This window comes from Engystomops pustulosus, chromosome 10, assembly GCF_040894005.1.
Source record: "Engystomops pustulosus chromosome 10, aEngPut4.maternal, whole genome shotgun sequence".
Classification (NCBI taxonomy): Eukaryota; Metazoa; Chordata; class Amphibia; order Anura; family Leptodactylidae; genus Engystomops; species Engystomops pustulosus.
In genome coordinates, this window is record NC_092420.1 from 80,291,413 (window position 1) to 80,307,233 (window position 15,821).

The window sequence follows — 15,821 nt, forward strand, 5'->3', positions numbered from 1 at the left end:
GGGGAAGGCTGTGACCAATGCATTTTCCACCCTCGCTTATACTTGATTACTCCAGTTTTTTTGTGTTATAATTAGGGGTCCCGGGTTGGCTTATAATCGAGTATATATGGTAAACTTTTAAGATTCAGAAAGCTCCGTTCATCTCTATGTGCAGAAAGCAGTACAAAGAAGTCTCGTACAGCTGAGTAGAGAGGCCGAGCACATAGAAGACCACCACTATATTCATCGTGACCCCACCATCATAAGCGGTATGAAACCACCAAGGCTCAGCCTCTGTTGTGTTCTGCGGATGTGAATCGGGGTTTTTGGACTATTTCAATCACATCCAAACCAAAAACGGTCTGTGAATCCGTCCTTGGTGATCTTCAGAGTCCACGTCTGGTGCTTGGGTGTAATAGTGACTGATGGAGGAGAAAACACTACATCCACACAGGCATTTTTTTTTTTACATAAATTTTTTAATGAAAAATCTTTTTGTACAAATCTACTGCAAATAAATATATAAAGTACAAAACAGACTTTTTGGTTGAGGGTTAAAAAGATTTAATACAAATGATCATGTGAGCTAATGATGATGACGGCAAATAATGGAGTCGCATGTCCTCACCCTCTGTGATCCATTACTTGTGTCATCAGTGTGTGATGTCCACTAGGTAATAAGGTAGGAATAGGGCCTACTCCTAAATTTTCCGCTCCGGCAGTCGGCTCACTCTTGTGTGAGAGCCCATAGAAATACATGGGACTGTGGCTAGAACACAACCAAAATAATATGTTTAAAGGAATCTACCAAATTAGTGACAAACCACTTACTCATTGATCCAGGCATTATGACTGTGGTAATCTTCTTATATTTGTTATCCATGGCCTCCTTTTCTCTTTAAGTCAACTTGTAAAATTATTCTAATGAGCCTAAGCTACCCTGGCCTTTCTCTGTTCTGGCTTTACTAACTGTTACACTGTCTCATCATCCTCCCTCTGCACTTGTGGAAGTGATTACGGCAGAAGTCCTGAGAGAGCAGGAGGTAGGGTGAGACCTCAGACTCTTTAGCCCCATTTTAAAAGTTGATTTTAGAAGGGAGAATGCCATGGATAACAAATATAAGAAGATTACCACAGTCCCGGCGCCTGGATCTATGAGTAAGTGTCCCTGGTTTATCATGATGGATTTTGAGGGTAGATTTCCTTAAGTAACATACGATCCAAAATGCACGATTCTACAGCTGGCGTGCCAACAGTGTGTAAAAACAGGACATATTCAAAAGAAACGGATCAGCAACTCCACCAAAATACGTATAAAACTATTAATTATTTATTTGATCTTTATTCGTTTTATATGTGTCTAGGTGGAGTTGATGATCCATTTCTTCTGAATATCTACGGATTTCCTTAAAGGGCATCTAGCACCAGGATGAAGGACTGTATGCAAATGAGCCTCAGAGGCTACAGGCTGCTTATGAGTTAATGTAGCCTGGAGCCCCTCGGGCTCATTTGCATACAGCCCTTCATCCTGGTCCTAGATGCCCTTTAAGTGTGCATCCAGGCTAAGCAAAACATTGCAGGACATATCTAAACCTTCAGGTTACATAACTTCCCTCCCCCTGTGCAGTAGCCGCAGGGATCATGAGTTTGTCTCTCTATATTTTGAGGGTTACAAATAGTGAAAAACAACACATTTAAAGGAAAACTCCACTATTCCACAATATATTTTACCCTTACAAACATAAATTGAGATTAAATTGCTGAATAAGTTGTTGTTGGTTTTTTTTTTGTTTGTTTGTTTTTTTTCATTTCTGTTTTGCAAGTTACTTTTAAAACATTTTAAATCCTATTTTTCATTCCGAATGACTCTGTCGACCACCACTGGATTAATAGTTATTAGAGACCCCTGCTAAATTGACCAATATTGACGGGGAAACCTGTGAAAAAGGGGTTGGCGCCGTCTGTAGCAGGAATCTTTTTATTAGCTTATACAACCCCTGGGATAATCGTTGACCATGTATACGATAAAAAAAACAAAACAAATGAAAAATATTAGTGATATAAAACAATGGATTGTAAACCATGATTCGCCGACTATTGGGATGTCGTGTCATGTCGTGTTACATCAGCCGGAGAGCTCCATATTCAGGTTGCAGAATATCGGACTGGACTCTGGTACTGAATATGGTGTGGATGATGTCGATGGCGCGCTGGTGCTTTCACCTATAGTTAGAATTCTGACTCTCTTCTGTATTCGCATTCTTGCAACATATAGCGATGGCTGCCGCTCCTTTACCACCCTTTGGATTTAATACGACGCATGTGTCATCAATAGGATAAGCTCCCAGAATGTTAGATCCCCGGGAATAGGCATTACAACCGGTTAGGGTCCAGCCATCGTCACATGACACGGTCACCTGAAACGGGGAAAAGCAAGATGTTCAAACTCATGTACAGAGTAATTGTAAAATATGGCCAAAATGACCCTCCTGTCTTTACCATGATATACAAATTACTCAATGGTATTTAAAAGGCTATTCCAAGAATCAGCATAATTCATATACAAATGGGTCCTTAAAATAGAAGCTAATGTGTAATTAGTTGTTATTTAAAATTTTAGCATAAAAATGCTGTAGATAAAAAATGTAATGAAGAGTTAAAATGCTACCGGCCCTTTAATCAGTCCGTTGATTTCCTCCGAGGGAGGAGACACAGGACAGAAGATGGCCGCTGGTCACATGTCCATATCACATGTCCTGCACCTGCCTGGGCAGGTCATGTGATCACCACTACTTTTGGCTGTAGTTGGTTGGTTGCAGTGCATCCACTATGGCCAGTGTTGTGGTGAGACGTCATCTCAGTGAGGTAATGTGCAGTGATGGCAGTTACACATCATTACTATGGTAACAGAGCAGGACCTTCTGTTACATCATCACTGGGAGCAGCGCATAAGCGGGAGGAGGAGTTACTGAGAATTAAATGATCATGGGACTTGTAGTTTCCAGTAGCGGCCATCTTGATGATAACTCTGCATACTTTAGAGAGGCCATAAAATTTGTAAATCATAAAATCCAACTACTGAAGCTCTGATTTCTGACTAATTACGGTACATTCCCGGGATACCCCTGTCTCTGAGTAGGTGGGATATTAGGTAGATATTGCTATAATGTGCAGCTGTGATATATGATACATATAACCATACAGATAAGCTGCTATATTTACCTGTTTACTTTGTATCTTTCATGAGGGTCTTATATTGAGCTACTGCATATTATTTGCATTTTTACATTTACATATTTATGCTATTAATGATTATTTGGGCTCGTTACCTGGCTGTCCCTATTGTCTCATCTGGAATATATTTTATGAATTTTTAATTCTATATTTCTAATAAAGACAATTTTTTAAATATAATCCTTGATTTCTCTCATCTTGTTTTTAGGTGTATTGGCCAAAAAGGATCAACTTTAACTATAGGTGGTGGACTTGTATGAGTTACAGGCTCCTTATGCCCCCATTCCAAATTCCGGTGTACATGTACAGTGCAGCAGTGGTACTGTCAGTTCTCAATAGGATTTACCCACTGCAGCATTTGTGTACAGGAGGGTTTAGTGAATGTGAATACTGACAAGACTCAACATGTCTATGAAGAAGTGTTTCTCTAGAAATGTACAATGGCAAATTATCATACGGGTTAGAGATGCCTCTGGTTTTGCCTATTTGACCAGGAGCGTAACCGAGTCTTGGAGGGGTGGCGTGTCCATGGGTGCCAGGACTCTTACCTTCTCTGTGAAGCCCACGGGAAAGTGTTCCTTAACTTTGCAAGAGATGCTTGGAGCATGACAACACAAAGCATGAGAAGTTATTCCGCTTTTCCCAATGCATACAGGATCTCTGTCCCCGGAGCTGTGTGCCGGCCTCACGTGGTTACTGAAATGGCCACTCAGAGAATGGGAACTACAACCTGAACCACAGAGAAGGAAAGGGTTACTTGTCATATGTAAAACAAATCCTATTTATGTTGTAGTGAAGAACAATGCATAGAGTAGATACCAGTCAGAACATGGTCCTCCTGTGAGCAGCTGGCAGCAGACATGGTGTTGGCCCGGTCTGTGGTACTCGCATTAACGCTGCAGCTTGCTTTTGGCCAAACACAACATCTAGCGATCGCATAGACTCCATCTCCGCCAAAGGCGTTGTGCGCGGTGCAGATTTTCTTACCGTCTTTATCCTGCATGGTAAAGATTATTATTGTGAATTGATCCATGTAAGTTTTGCTCCAATATAGAGGAATTTGTAGCATCCACAACCCTGGGACATGACATGGACTTACAGCCGGGTAGGAGAAGTCTGTCTCTTAATGGAGTTTTCTACAAATATGGAGGGGTTGAATCACAGAACAAATAACGTGCTCTGGCTCCCATATTTAGTTTTTTGGCATTGCGCTCGGCCAAAAGTGCCAGGTGGTCATGGGACCGGGCCAATAAGGAAGCCACTCATTGAACTTCTGATCGGGTGCAGCGCCTAAAAACTGAAGTACTTGAGCCACTCAGGAGCCAGTGCAGTGACCCCGTAGGGATTAATTAAACGAACATGGCTTGCAATCTTAATTTTCAGGCACCTCTCATCGCGGCAGTCTCTCTTTATGAATTTGAGATCTGAGGTGGCCCGGGCAGCCCTCGCTTTGGGTTAGGCAAACTTTAAATCACCGCGGCCCGCATCTCCAAAGCCTCCCGTGTGCGGGGGCTGTAGACATCATAATATCACCATGTCTGTGGGTTTCAGAGTCCGCACATACAAATGTACAGGAGAAGAAGTCTGCTGCAGCTTCGGGGGAGCGGGGAGAGGTGAGTATTGAGGTACCTAGCCCCTATGCTGTACATCCATTTAGCACAGCACAGGCACAGAGAGTCGGATAACACAAAGCCTGGTGTTTGACACCTGTGTCATATATTAATGTGTGGATTTTTTGTACCTACCTCCACCTGTTCCCCTTTTCTTTTACCATTTCTAGAAAAGCTGGAGCAGCTGAACATTTCCTCATTGCCGGTGCACTGCACAGATGTGGTTGCTGTACGGGCAAAGCCGGATGGTTTTGACCAAACTGTTCGACACAAAAGTTGTTCATCTAAGAGAAGAAATAAGGATGCATTGCAATAAGATGATTTTAAGATGGATTCTGACTATAGGAAAACACAGCTGCCTCTTTAAGTGTCAATATACATGAGCATAGAACTGAGGCTTAATTTTAAAGGGGTTGGCCACTTTAGCTCATGTTTTTTGTAATGTGTGTGTAAAGGGGGCAGGATATTAGGTTAATTACCAATATACATCTAAATAAACATTAAATCTGAACCACTTTATTATTATAGACCTCTTGTCTTTTACCTCATCAGCCAGACATTCCTTTCCCTAAAATGGCCGCAGATGGAGGGTCATGTGATCTTTATCTGTTTATGAACAATGGTCATCTAGTAATTATGCGCAGTTAGCCAAATGGGTGGTATCAGTTGTATATGGGTTTCCATGCACAGCGTGGATGCCCAATCACTGCTTCCAGTGTAGGGTCACCCTACTGGTGACACCTACTTGGCAAACTACCGAAAGTAAATTTCTAAGAACAAAGAACACAGTTATGATAAAAGTTTATCTAGAATTATTATCCTCTTGAGTCACTAACCTTATTCTGCAGACACCTTATAAAACTACATTCTAGCTCCTGATCTTTCCTTCCTCTCTATTTGGATATTTTCCTATTAGGATCCATTTTACTGCAAAGTCACATCTATAGCAGTGTGGGGATATACATGAAGATTGTCTCATAATATCATATTATTTACATTGTATAAATTGGAGCATATACAGGGCACATGCTAAGTAACTTGCCATTAACAAATTTGACGGGTAATCCAGCCACCCGGTTCGGGGTGATGAGCCGCTGATCGTCAGGAAACCAGGCTTCGTTAATGGCATTCTTGGTAGAAAAGTGAATAAGTCTTTGCCTCAATTCTGTTACCGTCAGGTCCGACTTTCCATTTAATATCATTGCTGCGATACCTAAAATAGAGCCATGGATAGAGCGGTCAGTGGCATCCTAATAATGCTAAAAAAAAGTGCAATAATGGGTGGTGCGTGCTGATCGAGGGGCAAATGCCCAAGCAGAGAAGAGTAGAGTGAACTTGTAAATAAAATCCTTAAAAATACACCAAATACTATAATATATAAAGCCATTTAATGAAACCCAAAGGGGCGAGGATCATGCCATGGTAATGTATATATAACGAGGAGGACACTAACAATTCCGTAGATTAATATAAACCTCTCCAAAACTCAAAGTGAACTAAACCAATCAATGAACTCCATAGAAATAGCCGGTCATACCTGCCACATGTGCGGCTGCTTGAGATGTTCCGCTCTTAGACGTAAAACAAGTGCTGCAGTCACTGGATGCGCCGATAATATCATCACCCGGAGCAAACATATCAACACAATTGCCAAAATTAGTGCCAAGTACTCCCATCGTTACTGGCTGGTCTTCATAGTTGGTGGCTCCGACTGTAATGACCTATAAATGCGATTGATCAATATTATAAGATGATTGTATATTTGTGTCCCATTCAGTATCATCTGCTATAGACTTATACTCACCTCTGGTTCTGAAGCTGGGGAGTACAGACAAGCGTCGTCCTTGTAGTTCCCAGCGGCGGCAATGATGATTACTCCGGATTTGATAAGCACCCGGGAGGCCATATTGAGCGTTTGGCTGAACCCTCCGACAAAAGGGATGAGAACAATCAGGGGACTATATGGCTGCTCAGTCAGAGCTTTCTTTATGTACTCCAGACCTGCAAAAAATCCAAAAACAATATAACTAGTATTAAAAAAGAGCAGCATTGTTGCCTTTATCAGATATTGCTGCTCTTAAATGAAGTCGGCTGTAATACCAAAGATGAACAAAAGGGGCGTTATTCCATGCAGGGACATCCACCACAAGGGGGATACTGTGCTAAAAGTAAGCAGCATTGATAACAACCAGTACATACCCATTAAACTTCCACTCACAGTCCCTTTACCCTGACAGTTCAATACACGTAAGCTCCGCAGATTTACACCTTTGGCCACACCAGCGTCTCTCCCGTTGAGCACCCCGGCTAGGTGGGTCCCATGGCTCTCACATTTACTGGCCTTTAAGGGAAAAAAACACACTTTTATATTGGAAAAAATATTAAATTATCATTGCTACTAAAGGGTTTATAAAATGGTGACCCGAGCAATCATCAGTATGTGTGTAATCGCAATGTGAACGCTATAACCGACCTGTCGATAGAATCTGGTCCCATCTTCCTCAGGAACATTCTCAAATTCTGTAACTTGAACTTTCCCTTCAATCTCCCTATGGTTGCTTTGTATGCTGGTGTCTAGGAGATACACCTCCACAGACTCTCCGGTATCTAAGGAGAAGATAGACAGTGTAAGGCTACATTCGCACTCACGCATGCCCACCGGGCCGTACCACGGCGGGCATACATTCGCGTTGATGGAATGGAGTGGCGCAGGGGTTACCACTCCCCTCTCCATAGAGATACATGGCCCATGTACGTGTGCTGCACCGGACCGCTCCGTAAGCCCATTGCCAGCCTATGGGGGACGTATATACGTCCCCCAACGGTCGTGTGAATGTCGCCTAAGAGTAATGGACATGTAACAAACACATAAACAATACTAATGATAATAAAAATCTTACTTGGGGGGTTGAAGTGGTTGGCTACATGCGGAGAGGGGACAATCCTGTCAAGGTTCCATGGCACAGTCTGGCCAAACACATAGGAATCCTCTTCAATATAATCTACATGTGACAGCTTCAGGGCCTAAAAGAGGAACGAGAAATCATTTTCAATGGTAATACAGGCAGTCCTCGGGATACGTACAAGATAGGGTCCGGAGGTTTGTTCTTAAGTTGAATTTGTATGTAATTCGAAACTGTATATTTTATAATTGAAGTTCTAGACAAATTTTTTTTTTGTCCCAGTTACAATTGGAGTTTTAAATTTTTTTCCTGTAATGGGACCAAGGATTATCAATAAAGCTTCATTACAGACACCTTACAGCTGATCATTGCAGTCTGGGACTATAGTAACATCCAGAGAGCTTCACCAGAGGTCACAGGGGGCAGAGGGGTCCGTCTGTAACTAGGGGTCGTCTGTAAGTCGGGTGTCCTTAAGTAGGGTACCGCCTGTACATTATTTGGATAATTGCCAGCCCCAAAGTCGTTAAAATTATATATACAAATCCCACCAAATTAATTCTAACAATTATAAACGGTTTTCCCCCTCAAATTGAAAAAAATAAATATATATACAATGCTCCCTATAAATTAATTTTTGCATATACAGTGCCCCCCTTTAATTTAAATATGTACAGTGTCCCTAAAAGTGTCTCCCATGAATTATAATTAAAGTGCAGTACATAAATACAGTACCAGAGCTGAGCTCGGTATAAATAAACTGCAACAGAACCAAGTTCTGTGTAGAAAAATAGCACCAGAACCAAGATCTGTTCAGAAATACAGCTCCAGAACTGGGCTCAGTACAAATAAACAGCATTAGAACCAAAATGTGTACAGAAGTACAGCACCACAAGCGAGTTATGTTCAGAAATACAGCACCAGAACTGAGCTCAGTACAAATAAACAGCATTAGAACCAAAATGTGTGCAGAAGTACAGCACCACAACTGAGTTATGTTCAGAAATACAGCACCAGAACTGAGCTTCATACAGTAATACAGCTCCCAAACTGGGCTTAGTACAAATAAACAGCATTAGAACCAAAATGTGTGCAGAAGTACAGCACCACAACCAAGTTATGTTCAAAAATACAGCTCCAAAACTGAGCTCAGTACAAATAAACAGCACCAGCACCAAACTTTGTTAAAAAATACAGCACCAGAACCAAGCTTCATACAGTAACACAGCTCCAGAACTAACCTCCTTACAAATAAACAATACTAGAAATACTCTCTACAGTTATGAAGCACTAGAACTGGGCTCCATACATCATCTGATGTCACCACGCTGCCTCAGCCAAGTAATCCTGTGCGCCACTTTCGTTATTAATGGAACCCATGTCTTAAAGATCTGGATGTTACTAATTCTTGTATCATTTGGAGGAGGTGGAGACACCCACACCGGTTCCAAATGGTTGAAGTCACACCTCCTGCTTAGTGCAAGAAACGGCTGTGACATGGACCCCCAGTAGTCAGACCCTCACTGATCAGTATGTTACCCACCTACCCTGTGGTAAGGGGGTAACTTAATATAATCAGAACTTCCTTTCATTGCTGTCTATAGATCTAGTGATGACTACTGATCATGTCATGTCTATACTGCTCCTTCCCCAGCCCAAGTCTCCTACCGAGAAGACAAGTAGATCATGATTACTTACTGTATAATTATTTGCCTTATTAATTCACAGCCTTTAGCTGAAGGGATGAATAATAATGGCTTTTAATATGACGACAAGGTGAAGGATGGCACCTGTCAGGCCGCTGTACACAGTGTATGATGAACCGACTCTTAAATGGCCAAACATAAGGTTGTAAAATCCAGAAGATGAACTCCATTAACCTTTATAGTTTATAATGTTTGCCGTGCTGAGCAAATACGTGTCGTGATTTTATGCTGTTTGTGCCTTGGAAATATATCACATCGAGTATATTTATTTTGGGCGTGAGTGGCCAAATCCTCAGCTAGCTATAGTGCCAGACAGATGGGTATCACCACCCGTACTTACCATCTCCAGGAGATCACTGCTCATCCTTACCACAAACCCCCGAAACAGTTCATGGAAAGTGTAGATTATCTTAGTCAGGTAGCCATGCTTAGCCGCCTTGGTCTGCAGCCGACGAATCACTCGCTCTACCTGCGACTTGTGAACATTGTCTTTTAGGACCACCACATACTGGCCGGACATTCTCCAGGCTTCCTACAAAGCAACATACTCAGGTCATTCAATGGTAGTAGAGATAAGTGGAGGCACATTGGGGCTCATTTACTAACGGTCCATCTGCGATTTCCGTTTTGCGCTGCAGTTAACAGGGGTTTTTGGCGCACGCGATCGGATTTTGGTGCATCAACACTGGCTTGCACGTGACAGAAATGGGGGGGCGGGCCGTCGGACAACCCGATGGATTCGGACTACACCCGGAATTGTGTCCCAAGACACGGACTTACAAGCACCGGGAAGAAGCAGGTGAACTCCGGCGGACCTCAGCGTGGAAGTGACGGATGCAGGAACTCGGGCGCACGACCTTAGTGAATCGCGGAAGACCCGAATCCTTGTCGGACAACGCACCGCAGGATCACGACTGGACCGGGAAAGTCAATATGCCCTATTATGTCAAATGCATAAAGAGCACCATAAAAGTATTTATATATGTAATAAATTGTCTTCAAAAATGTGTGAATTTTTTTGCACAATTTGTGAAAAATTGTTTACATTTTTTATCACAAAGTTATAAGAAAAATAAAGTCAAATTCAAAGTAAATCAGGTAAAATTTTCTAAATTTTTTTTTTACATGCTTAAGGGATGCTAAATTTAAGAAGAGGAGCCAAATACATCCGCCTATCAAAAAAAAATCTAAAAAGCACTAATCCTAGTAAATTTTAAGACATTACATGAAATCAAATATATATGGGAAAGTGGTCTGAATATTTAGTGTTTTTATGCTTTTTTGTTATATCATTCCTTGTGCATCATAGTAAACTCATAACCCATGTGACTCATGTAACTGATTGCCAGTAGCCTTAGCATTGCTTTTTGGGAAAGGTTATGCAAATAAGCTTTTGTCCAGAAAGTCAAAAATGTACTCTCCATAAAACCACGTATAGTTCACACTTGGGGGGACGGGGCAGCTGAGCTTTGACCTATCCATGACGTCAGAACCAGGTCCACTTTCACTCCAGGGCTCGTCACGTGGACTCATGCTTGAATTCATAAGGGAGAGAAGTTACTATGGTGGTTTTAGGCTTTAGGTTTTTGTACACCTTAAATTGGCAACCAGTCTTCATCCGAAACTTTCTATAACCTGTCAATTGGCCACCATATTTATCCGCATTGAACGGCATAGTGTAATACCAAGGAACCGGTAACATGATCAAGTCTAAACGGAATGGATTATAATTTGGATTTTTACAGATGTCACAAAAATTCTGATCATCAGGAAGACTTTGTTAGATTAAGGAGACCATCCCCATGTATGACTTCTTCCATGCTCACCATGGTCTACACCCACCTGAAACCATTTTTGATATCTAGATCCTCAAAATTGTCTCTGCAAAATTGGATCCTCTATGACATCATTTGGTCACATATTTTCTAGGACGCTTTTATAAGCCACATTTCGCATGGTGCGAGAAGTATCCACACGCTTCTTGGTCAATGAGGTCAAGCAATAAAACAGAGTGGCCAAAAAATGATTGTACGTAGACAATTTGGTCCTCGGTAAAACCTATGTCCATGTCAGATGTCACGTAATAAATATATAACTAATGTTCTGCAGTAAGGGCTATAATTAGAAACAGCCTTTGGCCCTTCGTCGGAAGCTTATTGTGCATTTTATTTGTGTTTCCGCTTCTAATAACAGCAGAGATAGACGACGGAGGACAACAGATGAGACCTCTTATCATGGAGAAAACTGATTTAAAATTTTTGTAAAAATAAACATACATCAATATGCAAAAAAAACTACAGAATTTACCTTATTACTCCACAGGAAAACCCCCGGAGATGTTTTTTTCTCAGTTTCAACCAGGGCATCTTCTTCCAGGGCAAGCGTGAGGACGATTTCTTCTCCGTAATCGCTCTCGTCTGCTGCAGTCTGGACAGGACCCAGCAGCAAACAGCAAGTCCATAGCAAGACGGAGGCCCGTAGGATCATGGTGGGACCCTGGACAAGAACAATATGTATCAGCTATTGAGGAGGAAAGAAGGATATCGGGAGTTGTGGTATTGGAATAACACCAAGGTGTAGATAGTAAATCGTGAAAAAAAAAGTACTCACTAAGTTTGACGCCTGCTGCCTGGTTTTTGGGTGGGGAGAAGCAGAATCACACCACCTCTTGTCTCATCGGATGATCCAGTCTGGTTACTGATTACCTGGTTTTGCTAAACCTCATTCGTAGAGTCGAATTACAAAAGAGAAAGCTTGTATGTTTAGGGTTTAATGCCACCCCCCTCATGGGAACAGGCGCAGGACTGTGCATGCAGTGCCCCTCCACTCCTACCAAAATTCATGTACAAACACAAGCTGGAGGCATCTACTCCCACACAGAACCTCTGCCCTCCGATACTACTAGACACCCCCCCCCCCCTTCACATTTTGGGAGCTGCAAGCAATATGTTTCTATTTCCTGCCCCCTTTTTAATTCAATCTCCAATTATCTTCATGCCCACTGCTCTGCTCATCATTCCTGCTATTTTTGGAATCATTTTGCATATCCTCCGAAGCTAATTTTTAAAGCTTTGCCTTTGATCTCTAAATCTCTGCACATGTTAATTTTTTTCAGCTCTGGATGAGGTATTCATTTCACTAAATTCTTGTCTTGTCCTATTTCCAGGATGCTTCCGCCACAAGCAGCGCATCATGTGGAGACATTTTTTAACTGAAGGGTAAAAATGATCATTGCTGTTATTTTGTATGGCTTTGGTGCTATATATCTTACCCTGTAAGACTCAGCTGCACTAGTACAGTAAAGAGAACCTGTCACCAGGGACCTCATTTTCACTAAATACAGGTCGCAAAAGCCCATTACAGCTACATTTCAAATATGTCTTTATGCTTTCTCTAAGCATTTGCATTACAATATAATTGTGTGTTATAAATGATCTTGCACCCTGACAGAATCATCTGTGTAGTCCCAGGGGTTGGGCTTTGGTTTAGATGCATTTCAAAAAACAACATGTGACTTGTCCGTGCTGCAGATTCCTCAGCTCTCAGCCCCCACCTTTGTTCTCATGTAAAACTCCTCCCTCTTCCACTGATCTACGTATCTGATTATTACGTATCTGATACTACAGTGAACAATAGTCTATGTCCAGGACATGGCTGCCGCAATAGTAGAGCAACAGCAATTTTTTCCTATGGGTAGGTTGTCATATAGCATTTCAGAGAAGATCAAAATTGTCTCAGAAATTAATTGTCACAATCAGATTTGTAATATCTCTTGTGGTTCAAAAGTTATCAAAGATTTGCAACAACAACCAGGAACGTTCCCTGGGACGTACAGCTATTTGATGTGTTGTCGGTGGTGCTGAACACAGAACTGAAAGCACTGGATCCATTTATTATGAACACGTATGAGAAACTATGGAGAATTTCTGAGACAAGAACAAAATGTTTCAAGTGGAAAGAAGGATATTAGGAGATGTGATATGGGTATAACACCAAGGTGTAGTTAGTAAATTGTAAAAGAACTACTCACTTAAGTTTGTTGCCTGCAGCCTGGTTTTGGGCCCTTGAGATTTCAAGATGGCGGCCACTTGTTGAGGTATGTACATAAATATGTTTCTCTTACATTTTTTAAATTAAAGGGTGTCCTGGGACTTTTGATTGACCTTATACATGCTTTAAGGGAACCTGTCATCAATAAAGTCATTTTCACATGATACCAGGTTGCAATAGCCTCTGGAATGTTGATTTAAAATGTGTTTGTGGAGCATCTGAATATTCAACCACTTTTTAATAATTTCTTTAACATTACCTGCTCCCTGCCAGCGTGTGTGCTGAGTCCCAGGGTAGTGGGCAGTTCAAAAGGCATGAGTCATCTTTTCTTCATTGCCTCCTACCTACTCCTTACTCATTGACCTCCCCTTCCCTCAGCCTCTCCCCTGCTCCCATCCCAAGCTTATGTCAGCATACCACCACAAGAAATTTAGTTTGAATTTGCCCCCTCCCCTTTCCCTCGTGGACTCACTACACTTTTCTGGCCGGGAGCTAAGTAATGTTAAAGGAACAATTAAAAAGCACTGGCATTATTCAGAAGCAAAACAAAGGCATTTGCCAGAAGCTATTAAAACATTTCATCATGTAAAAATGACCATCCTGATGACAGGTTCCCCTTTCAGTCTGCGCCAATGAACAGCTGATATTGTATTTTATTTATCCTGCATTAGAAATGTGGGGCCATACCATAAGTTCAGGCAACACATCACTGTTGTGTACTCTTAGGTAAGTTTCTACAGATTGCGTTCTTCCTCCATACTGCATTTTAGTGTTTTCCGTCTGACCTTGTTTTGCTAAAAACACCATAAGGATTCCATCCTGTATCGGAAATGTTTATACGAAAACAATTGTCATAAATTCATTACCTATATGCCATCCTCCCTGTAATACCTTGCTTGTCCTGCAGTGGGCACACAGTGATATCTTTTACTGTTTTCAGAAATATGCAAATACTTTTTTTTGGATGGAAATCTACAGGATGGTACTCTCTTAACCCTTTATTAATCTTCTCAGGGCAGATGAAGAGCACAATAACACATTTCCGTCACCCCAAGGCTAAGGAGGAACACCAAATCCACAGACTCCAGAATACCCAGATGTACCATCTCTGCAGACAAGTGCAATGTTCAGCAGTGAATGCTCGGAGTTCCGGAAAGTGCATTGTCCGACGACATTCACTAAGTTCGTGCACCCGATATCCTGCAAGTGTCACTTCCCCGCTCAGTTCCGACAGAGTTCACCATCTTCTTCCTAGAGCATGCAAGTGCATTGGATGTGCATCAAAAAGCTGCTGTACAAATACTGATAAATGCCTCCCACAGCTGCTTCAATGAGAGTAGGGGCTGCTGCTTCCTGCTCACTCTGGAGTGAGGAGCGGGAGGTCATGTGATGTTGCTCTCTATATGTAGCTGAACAGTGAGAAGAGCTGTGTCTGCTTCTGTGTAAGTGCAGAAGACTCCTACACAGAACAGTGAGAAAAAGGGGACCGTGCCATCGGACAGTCCGACTGATTTGGACTGAGCACAGAATGAAACTTTCAAATTGTGTCGCAAGACAATGCACTTACATGCACCACTAAAAAGATGGTGACCTGAGCGGGGAAGCGACACATGCAGGATATCGGGCGCATGATGTTGGTGAATCGCCGCACAGCGCATTATAGTCAGACAATGCACTTTCTGTGGACTCCGATGACTGCGTAAGTAAATCTGCCTCAATATGTCGGCCATGTTCCCTGCGACCCAGTCTCTAGCATTAGAAGTTCTGGATAGTAGTCTGGTGGGGGACAAACTCCTTCCACCATTGATGATTATGCTGCTCCCTGAACAATGTTAGGTCTAGGAATTACTAGGTGAGATCCTTTTCCTATACTTATAGTAAAGGATAAGAGGAGTTTTATAGCATTAGTTGCCTCCCTAAGCTCCCAGAAATTGTATTTTTTTTGGAAGTCCTAATGGCACTTGTAACATACAGCACGCATACATGTCTCTTTTAGAAATGAGAACATGTGACAGGAAGTTAGGGGGTGTGGTTTGCTGGGAGCTAGGAGAAGAAATGATGGATGTCTGACTGCACATGTTATAATAAAAGAAGTTTCTGATGGAATTCATCTCTGCCTGCTACATGTGTTCTCCAAATTTGATACTACTGATAGCAACAACCTAGCTCACAACGGGAGAAAATGGATAAGCAGATTTGAGAACTTTCTGGAAGCCATAGACATCAAAGATGATAAAAGGAAAAGAGCTTTACTGTTGCACCATGCAGGCTCAGAAGTGTATGACATATACTGCACACTGCCTGCTGCAGACACTGACACCTACAGCAGCTGCTGCAGAGCT

General features: G+C 42.0%; 1 protein-coding gene across 2 annotated transcripts; it reads right to left on the reverse strand.

Moving 5' to 3' along the window:
- Nucleotides 1-457: 457 nt before the first annotated feature.
- PCSK9 (proprotein convertase subtilisin/kexin type 9) lies at nt 458-12,292 on the reverse strand. Of its 2 annotated transcripts, none has more exons than XM_072126995.1 (13): nt 12,040-12,292; nt 11,737-11,925; nt 9,770-9,961; nt 7,724-7,847; nt 7,297-7,430; nt 7,023-7,164; nt 6,628-6,824; nt 6,361-6,544; nt 5,866-6,036; nt 4,959-5,107; nt 4,033-4,210; nt 3,762-3,943; nt 458-2,396 (listed from the first exon to the last, which is right to left on the reverse strand). In XM_072126995.1, exons 2-13 carry the CDS (start codon nt 11,914-11,916, stop codon nt 2,199-2,201), a joined length of 2,031 nt encoding a protein of 676 aa, XP_071983096.1. In that variant the 5' UTR covers nt 11,917-11,925; nt 12,040-12,292; the 3' UTR covers nt 458-2,198. The 2 variants fall into 2 exon arrangements, with proteins under 2 accessions (XP_071983096.1, XP_071983097.1); XM_072126996.1 differs by having other exon boundaries at nt 11,737-11,949.
- Nucleotides 12,293-15,821: the final 3,529 nt, after the last annotated feature.